The sequence below is a fragment of the Nansenia antarctica genome, assembly GCF_963989245.1.
Source record: "Nansenia antarctica genome assembly, chromosome: 11".
Lineage (NCBI taxonomy): Eukaryota > Metazoa > Chordata > Actinopteri > Argentiniformes > Microstomatidae > Nansenia > Nansenia antarctica.
In genome coordinates, this window is record NC_137681.1 from 17,032,923 (window position 1) to 17,052,891 (window position 19,969).

Here is a 19,969-nt window from a genome sequence, read left to right on the forward strand (position 1 = left end):
AGCCTCGTGATTTCAGCAGCATACGTTCTGTCTTATCGGATGTTAATAACTCGTATTTGGCTTTGAGATTCAGCTTATTTTTGTAAAGCTCCGGGGTGGGAGAGTCAGAGTATTGATGATCTATGTCAATCATTGAGTTGAGAAGTTGCTCCTGTTCTTGCCTCCTAGCTTTGTTCAGCCTAGATGTGTATGCAATAATGTCCCCCCTTATTACTACTTTAAGGGTCTGCCAGAGCAGGGAGGGAGAAACAGTGTCGTCCCTATTGGTTTCCAAGAAATTGTCTATGGCAGTTGAAATCATTTGGCAGAATTCTTTATCTGTTAGTAGTGTGGTATCAAGTCTCCATGGAGCGCGGTCAGAGTAGTTAAGTGGGAAGGACAGATCCAATAGTACTGGGGCATGGTCAGATTCAATTATGGTTGAATATTCTACGTTTTTGACAAAGGGAAGTAGTGTTCTGTCTATAAAGAAGTAATCAATTCTGCTATACGAATGGTGGACGTGTGAAAAAAACGAGAATTTTTTATCGTGAGGAAATTGGAAGCGCCATGGATCGACACATCCAATTTGGTCCATGAACGCTGACAACATTTTAGCTAGGGATGTCCCGATCCCACTTTTTCACTACCGATACCGATACCTGGGCTTCGGGTATCGGCGATACCGATACCGATCCGATATTTGTATACATTTTTTGACCCCTGAATATTATATATATATTTTTTTTTTTTTTCCTAACACCAGGGGAGCCACCCCTCCTAAATTTCGTTGTTTGGTACCTGTACTGTAGCAATGACAATAAAGACCATTCATTCATTCATTCATTCAAATACCTCCCCAGTATATAGTCCACACCAACAACAGTTAAATTAAAGACTGCCAGCCTTTATTAAAGCAACAAAAATAGTACTCTGCAGTACTCAGTGACCGTATGTCAATATTTTTTTTAAAATAATGTTACTTTTCATTTGCACCTGATGCTGGCCCATTAGGGGTAACTTATAACTAATGCCCTCGATATTTTGATGTTTTACTTTCAGACGAGCCTTGTCTGTGCCATCTTAAAGCCACTATTCTCTGTTCAACGATAGTAACCCCCTTGACGCTTGATCTGCACCTGATGCTGGCCCTAGAGGGCAGATTATGACGTCAGTTTTATTTTTTAACACTTTCTGTGTAACAAGCATACATTTCTCTACTCTTTCTCTTTTCTTGAACTGAATTGGTGCTTTGTGCTTCAGGTCCTGTGGAGACAACTTTCCCTGGTCATGCTTGCTGTGTCCCTAGGCACATCCATGACCATGTAGTGTCTAGTCTCGTGGTTCCAACCATGGAGGTAGAAAATCGGTGGACAGGCTTATTGTAATGCATGGAATCGAATGAGGAATATAAAAACACACGACGTCCTTCGATTTCTGCCTCAACCAGCCTCGGTGTGAACCCGTGCCAACCCCCTGCACGCTGGTCTCAACAAGTCTCTGTTGGCAGGAACTGGCAGGGGAGCTTTTTTGGCGCTTGTCAGTTTCACGTTTTAGTGTATCCTCAATTTAAGCCCAATCCTTTCCACAGCCACAGGCTGCTCTCTCTACTTAACTCCTCAGAGAAGCTAAATCCTGCTCCACCACATTTACCAGTTGTCAAGGACATCGGCTACTTGAATCGTACATTAAATCTTTTGATCTGTGTTTTATTTCGGTAACTACAGTGGGGAGAACAAGTATTTGATACACTGCTGATTTTGCAGGTTTTCCCACTTAGAAAGAATGTAGAGGTCTGTAATTTTTATCATAGGTACACTTCAACTGTGAGAGACGGAATCTAAAACAAAAATCCAGAAAATCACATTGTATGACTTTTAAATAATTAATTTGCATTTTATTGTATGAAATAAGTATTTGATCACCTACCAACCAGTAATAATTCCAGCTCTCACAGACCTGTTAGTTTTTCTTTAAGAAGCCCTCCTATTCTCCACTCATTACCTGTATTAACTGCACCAGTTTGAACTCGTTACCTTTATAAAAGACACACTCCACACACTCAATCAATCAGACCCCAACCTCTCCACAATGGGCAAGACCAAAGAGCTTTTTTTTATTTTTATTATTTATTTTTTGGCTGTGAGAGTCAATTTATTTAAGCCCGCTGATTTAGGTGAATTTACCCTTGAACGTGTCACCTTAACCATCAACGCAACAATTGCCCCCCCTGAGAGATTTGGCAGGAGCCGCCACTGATGCCCTCATCTCTCTCTGAAGATCCCTCCTTGAGCAGGGGATCCAATCCAGGATTGAGGGGGGCGATGGTCTCTGATTAATCCAGTTTGAGTCCTGTTGGAAGGCCTGATGTGGACTCCCCTGTGTGTGGCAGTCTGTCCTGCGATCCTTGCTGAATGGTTGATGCCACCTTGTCCACTTCTATGCCATATTGGGTATCTACGGCTGATGATCGCTCAAGCTTGGCATGTTCAGGCTGGGTGCTATCCCTTTTCTTGTCATTAGAGGGCAGGCTGCCCCTGTCTGCCTGGGCCCTGGTGGTCTTCCTTAGTGCATTGCCCTTCATCATAGCCAACAGGTGGTCCAACATGATGCAGCCCTCCTCCTGGACTGGGGGGGCTTTACGAATTATTTTTCCGTTCTCCCCCCTCGGTCTCTTGGCGTCATCCTCCTCTTGCTGTTTCTTCCTCTTCTCTGCCTTGATGGCCTGCTCTCTCCAGGTCTGGTTTTCCTTGATTGCTTTAAGGAAGAGTCCTCTGAAGGTCTTGATGGTGTTGAACAGCTCCTCTAGTGAGAGGCGGGACGTGTCCTCACACAGATACTCTGCTAGCTCTTCCTTCTTCTTTTTGATGGAGGCAAAGAGCTCCTGCAGCTTCTCACAGGCCTCCAGGTTCCCCTTCATAGCAGTGAGATACTGCTGCTTGATATCCTCCTGAGAAGAAGAGGACACTTTTTTCTCAGAACCCTTCAACCGTTTGACCAGTGAGCTCGACTCTGCCTGAATAGAATCCACATTTATTCTAGCAGCCTTTTCACAGATCTCTAGATCATCCGGAAGGTTCAGCAAGTCAGCATGGGTTTTCTCCGCCTCCTCCAGGATGTGATGGAGCAATGTGATACGGGACTTGTTGGCTTTGGTATCTGTGAGCTTCAGCAAGGTGCTGATCTTGAAGCCATCTGCATTGCCTATGTGACTCCCATAGTTGAGGAAGTTTCCAATGTCAAGTATGAGCTTGCAGAAACTTGGAAGGCGGGTGCTCTCCTTCAAACTCTCACAGGCTGCGTCCAGCAGCTCAGCTTTGGGTTGCAGCATCTTTAACACAGAAGGGGTCTCCTCACAGAGAAGCATGCACTCGATCCTCATGGTGTAGCATGAAACTGATAGGAGCTCGAGGTAGAACCGATCCACACCGGCCAGCTTCTCTATCTCCCCTTGGTATGACTTGAGGTTCTCAATCTCATGTTTCTCCGGCAGTAACGTCTGCATCTGTTTCAGCACCTCGACGTCAAACTTGGAACGGTCCCCATTTTGGATCATAGCTACAAAGTCTTTATGTGAGCATCTGAACTGCTTCAAGAATATGTTCAAATCTAGATTTTTCTTGGCATCAATGAAGGATATCTCTTTGGGCTCTCGTTTGACCGTAGTGTTGGTACTTTTGGCCTTTGAGTCAGTCACTGGCAGACAGAAGAGCTCCTCAATGCTGGAGTAGTCAGGTTCCAGGGAATCAGACTGCACTGACGACCACATGGATTGGCTTTCAGACACCACTCTGGAGGGCAGCTTCTGCCAGTTGAGCTTCTTCATGCGCAGTGTGGGACAGCGGCTGGCCTTGGGGAGAGGAGCGTTCTGGGGCACAATAATACCTCCTCCAATACCTGGGGGAGGGGGTGGTGGGGGAGGGGGGCCCATACCAGGCAGGGGAGGGGGAGGTGGGGGGCCCATACCAGGCAGGGGAGGGGGAGGTGGGGGGCCCATACCAGGCAGGGGAGGGGGAGGAGGTGGACCTCCCTGCCCCATCCCTGGTAGAGGTGGTGGAGGAGGAGGTGGCATCCCAGGTAAAGGAGGAGGTGGTGGGGGTGCACCATAAGTGGTGCCTGGCAGGGGTGGGGGTGGGGGAGGAGGAGGGTTTGGGGTAGCAGCAGGAAGTGGAGGGGGAGGAGGGGGAGTTACGGAAGCCATGTCTGATTGGTTGGTTGTGCTGCCGAGCAAGTCTGTCTGGATTGCCCTGTTGGTGGTCTTGGTCTTGGGACTGGCTGAGATCTGTTGTCTCTTGGAAGAGAGCAGGCGCTCCATCAAACGTTCAGCGGAGTCCATTTGTGAGTCGTGGGCCAGCAGAGTGGCACGGACAGCCAGGGCCTCCAGGGTCAGCCACACGTCTCCCCGTCCTGGAGCCACCAGCAGCAGAGCCTGCAGGATGGACAGCAGCTGGACAGAGGCTGGGGAGCTGCTCACTTTGGTGAGGAGGGAGGTGAAGACCTCCTGGTGACTGCTCATGTCGATGCCTCCGTACACCCTCTCCATCTCCTCCGCATCCTCGGCCATGGAATCCTCAAAGGCCTCACACTGGATGTTCAGGTCCAGGTCCTCAGTCTCCCTGTTACATAAACACACATGCACATATGCACGCACACGCACACACAACATAGGTATTGATGTTTGGGAAATCTTACAGAAAGTGACTGTGACTGTTGTTCCACCAACATTTGATTAGCATTTAATGCATCCCACACCTACCTCAGCATTGGCAGTATATCCAAAACTGGAAAATACATAATTAAGATGAATCCCAGTACTTTCAATATCTCAATATCTCTATATTATCTCAATGGCCAATGCACACAGTGTTTTTGTAGCACTGTCAAATGTTGCAAATGTTGTAATAGTTTCTTATTGCATCACAATGGGACAATTGGAAAAACTTCAACATTCTAAATTGCCTGACACAGAAGAGCTTGCCTTGAAAACGCCTTGTCTAATGGTTTCTATTTTATTTTTTTAAATATTTTTTTTACTTTCTTTTTATTGAGATGTTACAGATATACAAAAATAATACTTTTCAGTTTTGGTTTGTTTTTACACAAAACACAAACATGTCCCAACCCCCCCCCCCCCCCCCCCCCCCACAAAATCCCAAGTGGTGCATCCCAGGACGAAGGATATAAATAAACAACAATAAATAATAATAATAATAATAACAGTGGTGATAGGTAATGAAGACAGTACAGGTAAGTAATCAAAGAGATAAAGAGAAATAAAGTGCAATTCATTTGTAAGTGAGGATAGATGAGATGGTCGTGTTGGTCTGTGATACCATGTCTGTTATGATTGTAATATGTCCCTCTCTAGAACGAGATGATGTATCTCTAGGGGTTTATCCTGATAAATAGATTCACAACATATGTCATCACTCAGCATCCAGCGCACTTGCATTGTCAGGGAGGGTTTTTAGTTTGTTGAAATAGGATATTATTGGGTTCCAGGTGAAATAAAAGCGGTCTTTGGACCCCCTAAGTGTATATTTAATCTTTTCAAGTTTCAAGTGAAGCATAAGGTCAGTCAACCATAAGGAGGAATTCGGTGGTTTGGGGGATGTCCAACAAAGCAAAATCCTCCGTCGAGCAAGTAGAGTGGCAAATGCCACAATGTCTTTATGCTTGTTAATAATCTGTTGGTCAGTTGGCGCTATGCCAAAGATAGCTGAGTAGGCGTTAGGTTGCAGGTTCAGATCTAGTGCCTGTGAGAGGGTCCTGAAAACTGCTGACCAATAATCAAATAATAAGGGACATGACCAAAACATGTGTGTTAGCGGTGCCGGAGCGTTATGACATCTGCTACAATTCTCATCCACGTCAGGATAGATTCTGGCTAGCCTAGATTTGGAAAGGTGAATTCGGTGCAAGACCTTAAATTGGATTACGCCTAGTCTAGCACATGATGTGCTCCCGTTAACTCTCGTCAGAGCCTCAGTCCAGGAGTCATCGGGTATTACGTCCCCTAGCTCCTCCTGCCATTTCTCTTTAATTTTGTGGAGGGAAGTGTCTCCGAGGGATGATATGCTAGAGTAAATACTTGATATTAGGCCTTTTAGATTGGGAGGAATTTGGAGGATATCATCTATAGCAGAAGGTTGTGGTGCATTTGGGAAGTTTGGATCCAAACTTTTAATGAAATGTCGGACCTGGAGGTATCGAAAATAACTTGAGCGGGGAAGGTTGAATTTTTGAGAGAGGTGATTAAAGGTCGAGAAGACGCCCTCAGTATAGAGATCTTTAAATTTGGAGAGACCGAGTCTTTTCCATAAGGCGAAAGCATTGTCTATTCTGGCGGGGACAAAAAGGTGGTTATTGCAGATAGGGGCTAGGTTGGAGAAATCTTTTAAACCAAAGTGGCGTCGAAATTGTGACCATATTCGTAATGTATTAACAACAACAGGGTTAGAGGTGTAGTGTGGGGCAGATAGAGGGAGTTTGGAGGTAATCAAGGCGGAGAGGGATGTTGAAAGACATGACTCATTTTCTATTTCGCACCAAGACGGCTGTGGTGAATGGACCCAGTATATGATTTTCTGAATATTGGCAGCCCAGTGATAATAAAGCAAATTTGGTAGGCCCAGTCCGCCCTGGGACCGATGTCGCTGTAGAAGTCTTTTCTGTATTCTAGGGACTTTACCCCCCCCAAATGAAAGATGATATGGACTTATCTATGGACGAGAAGAAGGACTTTGGGAGGAATATAGGGAGACATTGGAAAAGGTAGAGGAATCGGGGTAGAACGTTCATCTTAATGCTTAATACAGTTGATCTTCCCTGCCAGTGATAAATTAATGGACCTCCATTTCTGTAAATCATCTTTTAATTTATTAACAAGGGGCGTGAAGTTTTTTTCATGTAGTTTAGAGAAGGACCGTGTAATATTAATTCCCAAATATTTGAAGCCAGATTTAGACAAATGGAAGGGCAAGTCACATTGTGGGATTGCGAGATCTAGGTTGTTCACTGGAAAACATTCGCTCTTAGTGAGGTTGATCTTGTATCCCGAAAAGCTACCAAATCTATGCAGCATCTGAACTATATGGGAAATGCATTGCACCGGTTCAGATACATACAACAGTAAGTCGTCGGCATATAGCGCCACCTTGTGTTCCTTCCCCCATCTAGAAATTCCATTTATTATTGGAGAAGATTTTAACATGATAGACAGAGGTTCGATGGCGAATGAGAATAGGAGTGGGCTCAGCGGGCACCCCTGGCGTGTCCCTCTCGACAATGAGAAAAATGTGGAGCGTTTCCCGTTCGTAACTACCGATGCCTTAGGACAGGGGTCGGCAATAGGCGGCCCGTGGGCCATTGCTGGCCCGTCACCAATAATATTTGGCCCAGCAGATTATTTTGAGAATCCACTTTTTATTTTTTATTTTTTTTATTTTTTTATAATAATATCGGACCGACAGTCCCACATATAGCGCCTATAATGTCCGAATAGAGAATCGAACTCCACCTGAATAATGCTTATTGTACTTTTATCCATGTTGAGAGTGAATGACACAGGGACAGACAATCAGGCAGCAAGGTGCACCGAAGCGCACTGACGCTGAACCCCTCAGAGTGAATCATAAGCAGGTGGACAACGCGTCACGGTGCTGAAATAGCCGACATACCGTGTGTGGTTTGAACAAAATAACACGAGCTCAGTAAGTCATTCAAACGTAATGTTTACGTATATGTGACTGCAACACACATATGAACAGTAACAACGCAAATTCTGTTTAATTTTCTGAAAAACATTGAAAACAAAATCGGCGCAAACAAAAAGCATCTCCCATCGGTCAGTATTTGCTTGATATCTGGTGATATTGACGTCACTTTAATCCACAGGCAGTTCTCAAGGTTTTTATGCATCCATCGATTCCTCTCGTGCGTCTTTATCGCATTCATTGACGAAAAGGACGACTCGCGTATAGAAAGGGAACATTGTGAGCACGGAAAATGTCTCTCACAACGGCTTTGCATTGATGAAACCAGGTAGGATGAACGTATAGTTCGCTGTCCATTCCTCTTTAAATGCCCTGTTTCCACCGTCAACTTTCCTCTTTAGACCTTTGGAGAGTGACATTATGTTTCTCTTGCTAGCAGGTTAAATGTTTGGCTAACTTCACCCGGCACGCAAACAACCAATCCAATAATAATAATGTGACCTTGTCTGGGAGGAGGGGGGAATAATTATCAGAATGAAACTGTTACATAATTATTAGAATAAGTTAGGCTACGCTACATCGTCAGTCCACACATTTATTATTCAAAAATATGGAAAAGTGTGAAACTACGTTTCAACGTTGTTGAGAATCACAACACAAACTCGCTAATCAAGCCAAAATACTGCAACATAATGGATTGGACAGCTACCTAGTTAACTAGAACACTACTTTACATTGTTAGCAGGTTCACAAAACAAGCTGTGTTAGTTGACTAGCGATGTGTACAGTCGAAAGAAAAGTCAAAGCATTAGAACGTGTCACATTTTAAAACAATCAATTACTTAAATTAGCCTTTGATTATGTTCGGGCCCGCCATCTAGTGGCTCAAAAAAAAATTGGCCCGAGGCCAAACCTAATTACCCGACCCCTGCCTTAGGAGATGAGTATAGTAGTCTGATCCATGCAATAAAAGTGGGTCCAAAGCCAAAAGCTTTCAGACATTCAAATAAGTACGCCCACTCCACTCTGTCAAAAGCCTTCTCCGCATCCAGGGAGAGAACCACCTCAGGTACCTCCTCGGACGTAGGAGAATGTACGACATTTAGAAGGTTTCGGATGTTAGAGAATGAGTGGCGGCCCAGCATGAAGCCAGTTTGATCAGGGGAGATCACCTCGTCTGTGACGGACTCTAGACGCCGGGCGAGTGCTTTAGCTAATATCTTGACATCGCTGTTGAGCAGCGAGATGGGGCGATGTGAACCACACTCCGTTCTGTCTTTCCCTGGTTTCGGTAAAAGGGTTATGAATGCCTCTGTTAGCGTCTGTGGCAGGGCCTCATTATCCATTGAGTCATTGAACATTTCTAAGATGAGCGGAGTTAATTTGGTTGAGAATTTTTTGTAGAATTCGATGGGGTATCCATCAGGGCCCGGGGCCTTACTACTTTGCATAGCTGTGATTGCATTATAAATGTCGGTGTCTTGGAAGGGTAGTTCAAGTTCTGCTTTATGAACAGGGTTGATAACAGGGGCATTTAAATTTGTGAAGAAATGTTGCATATTGGTATCATCATTGGGTGCCTCAGAAGTGTACAATTTGGAATAAAATGCCCTAAAAGTCTCATTGATTTCGAGGGGGTCAGTTGTAAGCTCCCCATTTTCTCTTTTAATTTGTGGAATCTGTTGGTCAGAGGATTTACATTTTAATTGATGCGCTAACATTCTACCAGCCTTTTCCCCATGCTCATAAACAAAGCCTCGTGATTTCAGCAGCATACGTTCTGTCTTATCGGATGTTAATAACTCGTATTTGGCTTTGAGATTCAGCTTATTTTTGTAAAGCTCCGGGGTGGGAGAGTCAGAGTATTGATGATCTATGTCAATCATTGAGTTGAGAAGTTGCTCCTGTTCTTGCCTCCTAGCTTTGTTCAGCCTAGATGTGTATGCAATAATGTCCCCCCTTATTACTACTTTAAGGGTCTGCCAGAGCAGGGAGGGAGAAACAGTGTCGTCCCTATTGGTTTCCAAGAAATTGTCTATGGCAGTTGAAATCATTTGGCAGAATTCTTTATCTGTTAGTAGTGTGGTATCAAGTCTCCATGGAGCGCGGTCAGAGTAGTTAAGTGGGAAGGACAGATCCAATAGTACTGGGGCATGGTCAGATTCAATTATGGTTGAATATTCTACGTTTTTGACAAAGGGAAGTAGTGTTCTGTCTATAAAGAAGTAATCAATTCTGCTATACGAATGGTGGACGTGTGAAAAAAACGAGAATTTTTTATCGTGAGGAAATTGGAAGCGCCATGGATCGACACATCCAATTTGGTCCATGAACGCTGACAACATTTTAGCTAGGGATGTCCCGATCCCACTTTTTCACTACCGATACCGATACCGATACCTGGGCTTCGGGTATCGGCGATACCGATACCGATCCGATATTTGTATACATTTTTTGACCCCTGAATATTATATATATATATTTTTTTTTTTTCTTCCTAACACCAGGGGAGCCACCCCTCCTAAATTTCGTTGTTTGGTACCTGTACTGTAGCAATGACAATAAAGACCATTCATTCATTCAAATACCTCCCCAGTATATAGTCCACACCAACAACAGTTAAATTAAAGACTGCCAGCCTTTATTAAAGCAACAAAAATAGTACTCTGCAGTACTCAGTGACCGTATGTCAATATTTTTTTTAAAATAATGTTACTTTTCATTTGCACCTGATGCTGGCCCATTAGGGGTAACTTATAACTAATGCCCTCGATATTTTGATGTTTTACTTTCAGACGAGCCTTGTCTGTGCCATCTTAAAGCCACTATTCTCTGTTCAACGATAGTAACCCCCTTGACGCTTGATCTGCACCTGATGCTGGCCCTAGAGGGCAGATTATGACGTCAGTTTTATTTTTTAACACTTTCTGTGTAACAAGCATACATTTCTCTACTCTTTCTCTTTTCTTGAACTGAATTGGTGCTTTGTGCTTCAGGTCCTGTGGAGACAACTTTCCCTGGTCATGCTTGCTGTGTCCCTAGGCACATCCATGACCATGTAGTGTCTAGTCTCGTGGTTCCAACCATGGAGGTAGAAAATCGGTGGACAGGCTTATTGTAATGCATGGAATCGAATGAGGAATATAAAAACACACGACGTCCTTCGATTTCTGCCTCAACCAGCCTCGGTGTGAACCCGTGCCAACCCCCTGCACGCTGGTCTCAACAAGTCTCTGTTGGCAGGAACTGGCAGGGGAGCTTTTTTGGCGCTTGTCAGTTTCACGTTTTAGTGTATCCTCAATTTAAGCCCAATCCTTTCCACAGCCACAGGCTGCTCTCTCTACTTAACTCCTCAGAGAAGCTAAATCCTGCTCCACCACATTTACCAGTTGTCAAGGACATCGGCTACTTGAATCGTACATTAAATCTTTTGATCTGTGTTTTATTTCGGTAACTACAGTGGGGAGAACAAGTATTTGATACACTGCTGATTTTGCAGGTTTTCCCACTTAGAAAGAATGTAGAGGTCTGTAATTTTTATCATAGGTACACTTCAACTGTGAGAGACGGAATCTAAAACAAAAATCCAGAAAATCACATTGTATGACTTTTAAATAATTAATTTGCATTTTATTGTATGAAATAAGTATTTGATCACCTACCAACCAGTAATAATTCCAGCTCTCACAGACCTGTTAGTTTTTCTTTAAGAAGCCCTCCTATTCTCCACTCATTACCTGTATTAACTGCACCAGTTTGAACTCGTTACCTTTATAAAAGACACACTCCACACACTCAATCAATCAGACCCCAACCTCTCCACAATGGGCAAGACCAAAGAGCTTTTTTTTATTTTTATTATTTATTTTTTGGCTGTGAGAGTCAATTTATTTAAGCCCGCTGATTTAGGTGAATTTACCCTTGAACGTGTCACCTTAACCATCAACGCAACAATTGCCCCCCCTGAGAGATTTGGCAGGAGCCGCCACTGATGCCCTCATCTCTCTCTGAAGATCCCTCCTTGAGCAGGGGATCCAATCCAGGATTGAGGGGGGCGATGGTCTCTGATTAATCCAGTTTGAGTCCTGTTGGAAGGCCTGATGTGGACTCCCCTGTGTGTGGCAGTCTGTCCTGCGATCCTTGCTGAATGGTTGATGCCACCTTGTCCACTTCTATGCCATATTGGGTATCTACGGCTGATGATCGCTCAAGCTTGGCATGTTCAGGCTGGGTGCTATCCCTTTTCTTGTCATTAGAGGGCAGGCTGCCCCTGTCTGCCTGGGCCCTGGTGGTCTTCCTTAGTGCATTGCCCTTCATCATAGCCAACAGGTGGTCCAACATGATGCAGCCCTCCTCCTGGACTGGGGGGGCTTTACGAATTATTTTTCCGTTCTCCCCCCTCGGTCTCTTGGCGTCATCCTCCTCTTGCTGTTTCTTCCTCTTCTCTGCCTTGATGGCCTGCTCTCTCCAGGTCTGGTTTTCCTTGATTGCTTTAAGGAAGAGTCCTCTGAAGGTCTTGATGGTGTTGAACAGCTCCTCTAGTGAGAGGCGGGACGTGTCCTCACACAGATACTCTGCTAGCTCTTCCTTCTTCTTTTTGATGGAGGCAAAGAGCTCCTGCAGCTTCTCACAGGCCTCCAGGTTCCCCTTCATAGCAGTGAGATACTGCTGCTTGATATCCTCCTGAGAAGAAGAGGACACTTTTTTCTCAGAACCCTTCAACCGTTTGACCAGTGAGCTCGACTCTGCCTGAATAGAATCCACATTTATTCTAGCAGCCTTTTCACAGATCTCTAGATCATCCGGAAGGTTCAGCAAGTCAGCATGGGTTTTCTCCGCCTCCTCCAGGATGTGATGGAGCAATGTGATACGGGACTTGTTGGCTTTGGTATCTGTGAGCTTCAGCAAGGTGCTGATCTTGAAGCCATCTGCATTGCCTATGTGACTCCCATAGTTGAGGAAGTTTCCAATGTCAAGTATGAGCTTGCAGAAACTTGGAAGGCGGGTGCTCTCCTTCAAACTCTCACAGGCTGCGTCCAGCAGCTCAGCTTTGGGTTGCAGCATCTTTAACACAGAAGGGGTCTCCTCACAGAGAAGCATGCACTCGATCCTCATGGTGTAGCATGAAACTGATAGGAGCTCGAGGTAGAACCGATCCACACCGGCCAGCTTCTCTATCTCCCCTTGGTATGACTTGAGGTTCTCAATCTCATGTTTCTCCGGCAGTAACGTCTGCATCTGTTTCAGCACCTCGACGTCAAACTTGGAACGGTCCCCATTTTGGATCATAGCTACAAAGTCTTTATGTGAGCATCTGAACTGCTTCAAGAATATGTTCAAATCTAGATTTTTCTTGGCATCAATGAAGGATATCTCTTTGGGCTCTCGTTTGACCGTAGTGTTGGTACTTTTGGCCTTTGAGTCAGTCACTGGCAGACAGAAGAGCTCCTCAATGCTGGAGTAGTCAGGTTCCAGGGAATCAGACTGCACTGACGACCACATGGATTGGCTTTCAGACACCACTCTGGAGGGCAGCTTCTGCCAGTTGAGCTTCTTCATGCGCAGTGTGGGACAGCGGCTGGCCTTGGGGAGAGGAGCGTTCTGGGGCACAATAATACCTCCTCCAATACCTGGGGGAGGGGGTGGTGGGGGAGGGGGGCCCATACCAGGCAGGGGAGGGGGAGGTGGGGGGCCCATACCAGGCAGGGGAGGGGGAGGTGGGGGGCCCATACCAGGCAGGGGAGGGGGAGGAGGTGGACCTCCCTGCCCCATCCCTGGTAGAGGTGGTGGAGGAGGAGGTGGCATCCCAGGTAAAGGAGGAGGTGGTGGGGGTGCACCATAAGTGGTGCCTGGCAGGGGTGGGGGTGGGGGAGGAGGAGGGTTTGGGGTAGCAGCAGGAAGTGGAGGGGGAGGAGGGGGAGGAGGGGGAGTTACGGAAGCCATGTCTGATTGGTTGGTTGTGCTGCCGAGCAAGTCTGTCTGGATTGCCCTGTTGGTGGTCTTGGTCTTGGGACTGGCTGAGATCTGTTGTCTCTTGGAAGAGAGCAGGCGCTCCATCAAACGTTCAGCGGAGTCCATTTGTGAGTCGTGGGCCAGCAGAGTGGCACGGACAGCCAGGGCCTCCAGGGTCAGCCACACGTCTCCCCGTCCTGGAGCCACCAGCAGCAGAGCCTGCAGGATGGACAGCAGCTGGACAGAGGCTGGGGAGCTGCTCACTTTGGTGAGGAGGGAGGTGAAGACCTCCTGGTGACTGCTCATGTCGATGCCTCCGTACACCCTCTCCATCTCCTCCGCATCCTCGGCCATGGAATCCTCAAAGGCCTCACACTGGATGTTCAGGTCCAGGTCCTCAGTCTCCCTGTTACATAAACACACATGCACATATGCACGCACACGCACACACAACATAGGTATTGATGTTTGGGAAATCTTACAGAAAGTGACTGTGACTGTTGTTCCACCAACATTTGATTAGCATTTAATGCATCCCACACCTACCTCAGCATTGGCAGTATATCCAAAACTGGAAAATACATAATTAAGATGAATCCCAGTACTTTCAATATCTCAATATCTCTATATTATCTCAATGGCCAATGCACACAGTGTTTTTGTAGCACTGTCAAATGTTGCAAATGTTGTAATAGTTTCTTATTGCATCACAATGGGACAATTGGAAAAACTTCAACATTCTAAATTGCCTGACACAGAAGAGCTTGCCTTGAAAACGCCTTGTCTAATGGTTTCTATTTTATTTTTTTAAATATTTTTTTTACTTTCTTTTTATTGAGATGTTACAGATATACAAAAATAATACTTTTCAGTTTTGGTTTGTTTTTACACAAAACACAAACATGTCCCAACCCCCCCCCCCCCCCCCCCCCACAAAATCCCAAGTGGTGCATCCCAGGACGAAGGATATAAATAAACAACAATAAATAATAATAATAATAATAATAATAACAGTGGTGATAGGTAATGAAGACAGTACAGGTAAGTAATCAAAGAGATAAAGAGAAATAAAGTGCAATTCATTTGTAAGTGAGGATAGATGAGATGGTCGTGTTGGTCTGTGATACCATGTCTGTTATGATTGTAATATGTCCCTCTCTAGAACGAGATGATGTATCTCTAGGGGTTTATCCTGATAAATAGATTCACAACATATGTCATCACTCAGCATCCAGCGCACTTGCATTGTCAGGGAGGGTTTTTAGTTTGTTGAAATAGGATATTATTGGGTTCCAGGTGAAATAAAAGCGGTCTTTGGACCCCCTAAGTGTATATTTAATCTTTTCAAGTTTCAAGTGAAGCATAAGGTCAGTCAACCATAAGGAGGAATTCGGTGGTTTGGGGGATGTCCAACAAAGCAAAATCCTCCGTCGAGCAAGTAGAGTGGCAAATGCCACAATGTCTTTATGCTTGTTAATAATCTGTTGGTCAGTTGGCGCTATGCCAAAGATAGCTGAGTAGGCGTTAGGTTGCAGGTTCAGATCTAGTGCCTGTGAGAGGGTCCTGAAAACTGCTGACCAATAATCAAATAATAAGGGACATGACCAAAACATGTGTGTTAGCGTTGCCGGAGCGTTATGACATCTGCTACAATTCTCATCCACGTCAGGATAGATTCTGGCTAGCCTAGATTTGGAAAGGTGAATTCGGTGCAAGACCTTAAATTGGATTACGCCTAGTCTAGCACATGATGTGCTCCCGTTAACTCTCGTCAGAGCCTCAGTCCAGGAGTCATCGGGTATTACGTCCCCTAGCTCCTCCTGCCATTTCTCTTTAATTTTGTGGAGGGAAGTGTCTCCGAGGGATGATATGCTAGAGTAAATACTTGATATTAGGCCTTTTAGATTGGGAGGAATTTGGAGGATATCATCTATAGCAGAAGGTTGTGGTGCATTTGGGAAGTTTGGATCCAAACTTTTAATGAAATGTCGGACCTGGAGGTATCGAAAATAACTTGAGCGGGGAAGGTTGAATTTTTGAGAGAGGTGATTAAAGGTCGAGAAGACGCCCTCAGTATAGAGATCTTTAAATTTGGAGAGACCGAGTCTTTTCCATAAGGCGAAAGCATTGTCTATTCTGGCGGGGACAAAAAGGTGGTTATTGCAGATAGGGGCTAGGTTGGAGAAATCTTTTAAACCAAAGTGGCGTCGAAATTGTGACCATATTCGTAATGTATTAACAACAACAGGGTTAGAGGTGTAGTGTGGGGCAGATAGAGGGAGTTTGGAGGTAATCAAGGCGGAGAGGGATGTTGAAAGACATGACTCATTTTCTATTTCGCACCAAGACGGCTGTGGTGAATGGACCCAGTATATGATTTTCTGAATATTGGCAGCCCAGTGATAATAAAGCAAATTTGGTAGGCCCAGTCCGCCCTGGGACCGATGTCGCTGTAGAAGTCTTTTCTGTATTCTAGGGACTTTACCCCCCCCAAATGAAAGATGATATGGACTTATCTATGGACGAGAAGAAGGACTTTGGGAGGAATATAGGGAGACATTGGAAAAGGTAGAGGAATCGGGGTAGAACGTTCATCTTAATGCTTAATACAGTTGATCTTCCCTGCCAGTGATAAATTAATGGACCTCCATTTCTGTAAATCATCTTTTAATTTATTAACAAGGGGCGTGAAGTTTTTTTCATGTAGTTTAGAGAAGGACCGTGTAATATTAATTCCCAAATATTTGAAGCCAGATTTAGACAAATGGAAGGTCAAGTCACATTGTGGGATTGCGAGATCTAGGTTGTTCACTGGAAAACATTCGCTCTTAGTGAGGTTGATCTTGTATCCCGAAAAGCTACCAAATCTATGCAGCATCTGAACTATATGGGAAATGCATTGCACCGGTTCAGATACATACAACAGTAAGTCGTCGGCATATAGCGCCACCTTGTGTTCCTTCCCCCATCTAGAAATTCCATTTATTATTGGAGAAGATTTTAACATGATAGACAGAGGTTCGATGGCGAATGAGAATAGGAGTGGGCTCAGCGGGCACCCCTGGCGTGTCCCTCTCGACAATGAGAAAAATGTGGAGCGTTTCCCGTTCGTAACTACCGATGCCTTAGGACAGGGGTCGGCAATAGGCGGCCCGTGGGCCATTGCTGGCCCGTCACCAATAATATTTGGCCCAGCAGATTATTTTGAGAATCCACTTTTTATTTTTTATTTTTTTTATTTTTTTATAATAATATCGGACCGACAGTCCCACATATAGCGCCTATAATGTCCGAATAGAGAATCGAACTCCACCTGAATAATGCTTATTGTACTTTTATCCATGTTGAGAGTGAATGACACAGGGACAGACAATCAGGCAGCAAGGTGCACCGAAGCGCACTGACGCTGAACCCCTCAGAGTGAATCATAAGCAGGTGGACAACGCGTCACGGTGCTGAAATAGCCGACATACCGTGTGTGGTTTGAACAAAATAACACGAGCTCAGTAAGCCATTCAAACGTAATGTTTACGTATATGTGACTGCAACACACATATGAACAGTAACAACGCAAATTCTGTTTAATTTTCTGAAAAACATTGAAAACAAAATCGGCGCAAACAAAAAGCATCTCCCATCGGTCAGTATTTGCTTGATATCTGGTGATATTGACGTCACTTTAATCCACAGGCAGTTCTCAAGGTTTTTATGCATCCATCGATTCCTCTCGTGCGTCTTTATCGCATTCATTGACGAAAAGGACGACTCGCGTATAGAAAGGGAACATTGTGAGCACGGAAAATGTCTCTCACAACGGCTTTGCATTGATGAAACCAGGTAGGATGAACGTATAGTTCGCTGTCCATTCCTCTTTAAATGCCCTGTTTCCACCGTCAACTTTCCTCTTTAGACCTTTGGAGAGTGACATTATGTTTCTCTTGCTAGCAGGTTAAATGTTTGGCTAACTTCACCCGGCACGCAAACAACCAATCCAATAATAATAATGTGACCTTGTCTGGGAGGAGGGGGGAATAATTATCAGAATGAAACTGTTACATAATTATTAGAATAAGTTAGGCTACGCTACATCGTCAGTCCACACATTTATTATTCAAAAATATGGAAAAGTGTGAAACTACGTTTCAACGTTGTTGAGAATCACAACACAAACTCGCTAATCAAGCCAAAATACTGCAACATAATGGATTGGACAGCTACCTAGTTAACTAGAACACTACTTTACATTGTTAGCAGGTTCACAAAACAAGCTGTGTTAGTTGACTAGCGATGTGTACAGTCGAAAGAAAAGTCAAAGCATTAGAACGTGTCACATTTTAAAACAATCAATTACTTAAATTAGCCTTTGATTATGTTCGGGCCCGCCATCTAGTGGCTCAAAAAAAAATTGGCCCGAGGCCAAACCTAATTGCCGACCCCTGCCTTAGGAGATGAGTATAGTAGTCTGATCCATGCAATAAAAGTGGGTCCAAAGCCAAAAGCTTTCAGACATTCAAATAAGTACGCCCACTCCACTCTGTCAAAAGCCTTCTCCGCATCCAGGGAGAGAACCACCTCAGGTACCTCCTCGGACGTAGGAGAATGTACGACATTTAGAAGGTTTCGGATGTTAGAGAATGAGTGGCGGCCCAGCATGAAGCCAGTTTGATCAGGGGAGATCACCTCGTCTGTGACGGACTCTAGACGCCGGGCGAGTGCTTTAGCTAATATCTTGACATCGCTGTTGAGCAGCGAGATGGGGCGATGTGAACCACACTCCGTTCTGTCTTTCCCTGGTTTCGGTAAAAGGGTTATGAATGCCTCTGTTAGCGTCTGTGGCAGGGCCTCATTATCCATTGAGTCATTGAACATTTCTAAGATGAGCGGAGTTAATTTGGTTGAGAATTTTTTGTAGAATTCGATGGGGTATCCATCAGGGCCCGGGGCCTTACTACTTTGCATAGCTGTGATTGCATTATAAATGTCGGTGTCTTGGAAGGGTAGTTCAAGTTCTGCTTTATGAACAGGGTTGATAACAGGGGCATTTAAATTTGTGAAGAAATGTTGCATATTGGTATCATCATTGGGTGCCTCAGAAGTGTACAATTTGGAATAAAATGCCCTAAAAGTCTCATTGATTTCGAGGGGGTCAGTTGTAAGCTCCCCATTTTCTCTTTTAATTTGTGGAATCTGTTGGTCAGAGGATTTACATTTTAATTGATGCGCTAACATTCTACCAGCCTTTTCCCCATGCTCATAAACAAAGCCTCGTGATTTCAGCAGCATACGTTCTGTCTTATCGGATGTTAATAACTCGTATTTGGCTTTGAGATTCAGCTTATTTTTGTAAAGCTCCGGGGTGGGAGAGTCAGAGTATTGATGATCTATGTCAATCATTGAGTTGAGAAGTTGCTCCTGTTCTTGCCTCCTAGCTTTGTTCAGCCTAGATGTGTATGCAATAATGTCCCCCCTTATTACTACTTTAAGGGTCTGCCAGAGCAGGGAGGGAGAAACAGTGTCGTCCCTATTGGTTTCCAAGAAATTGTCTATGGCAGTTGAAATCATTTGGCAGAATTCTTTATCTGTTAGTAGTGTGGTATCAAGTCTCCATGGAGCGCGGTCAGAGTAGTTAAGTGGGAAGGACAGATCCAATAGTACTGGGGCATGGTCAGATTCAATTATGGTTGAATATTCTACGTTTTTGACAAAGGGAAGTAGTGTTCTGTCTATAAAGAAGTAATCAATTCTGCTATACGAATGGTGGACGTGTGAAAAAAACGAGAATTTTTTATCGTGAGGAAATTGGAAGCGCCATGGATCGACACATCCAATTTGGTCCATGAACGCTGACAACATTTTAGCTAGGGATGTCCCGATCCCACTTTTTCACTACCGATACCGATACCGATACCTGGGCTTCGGGTATCGGCGATACCGATACCGATCCGATATTTGTATACATTTTTTGACCCCTGAATATTATATATATATATATATATTTTTTCTTCCTAACACCAGGGGAGCCACCCCTCCTAAATTTCGTTGTTTGGTACCTGTACTGTAGCAATGACAATAAAGACCATTCATTCATTCAAATACCTCCCCAGTATATAGTCCACACCAACAACAGTTAAATTAAAGACTGCCAGCCTTTATTAAAGCAACAAAAATAGTACTCTGCAGTACTCAGTGACCGTATGTCAATATTTTTTTTTAAATAATGTTACTTTTCATTTGCACCTGATGCTGGCCCATTAGGGGTAACTTATAACTAATGCCCTCGATATTTTGATGTTTTACTTTCAGACGAGCCTTGTCTGTGCCAT

General features: G+C 44.5%; 2 protein-coding genes across 2 annotated transcripts; both read right to left on the minus strand.

The window, feature by feature from the left end:
• Positions 1-1,082: 1,082 nt before the first annotated feature.
• On the minus strand, positions 1,083-10,509 carry LOC308167896 (inverted formin-2-like; the record flags this gene model as incomplete). The annotated part of the gene is made up of 4 exons (XM_080542374.1): positions 1,083-1,130; positions 2,441-4,081; positions 4,268-4,595; positions 10,496-10,509. 4 exons carry the CDS (start codon positions 10,507-10,509, stop codon positions 1,083-1,085), a joined length of 2,031 nt encoding a protein of 676 aa, XP_080398500.1.
• Positions 10,510-10,530: 21 nt separating this feature from the next.
• LOC308167897 (inverted formin-2-like) lies at positions 10,531-19,969 on the minus strand (the record flags this gene model as incomplete). Its single annotated transcript, XM_080542375.1, has 3 exons — positions 10,531-10,578; positions 11,889-14,052; positions 19,956-19,969. The coding sequence occupies 3 exons, from the start codon at positions 19,967-19,969 to the stop codon at positions 10,531-10,533; spliced, it is 2,226 nt and encodes a 741-aa protein (XP_080398501.1).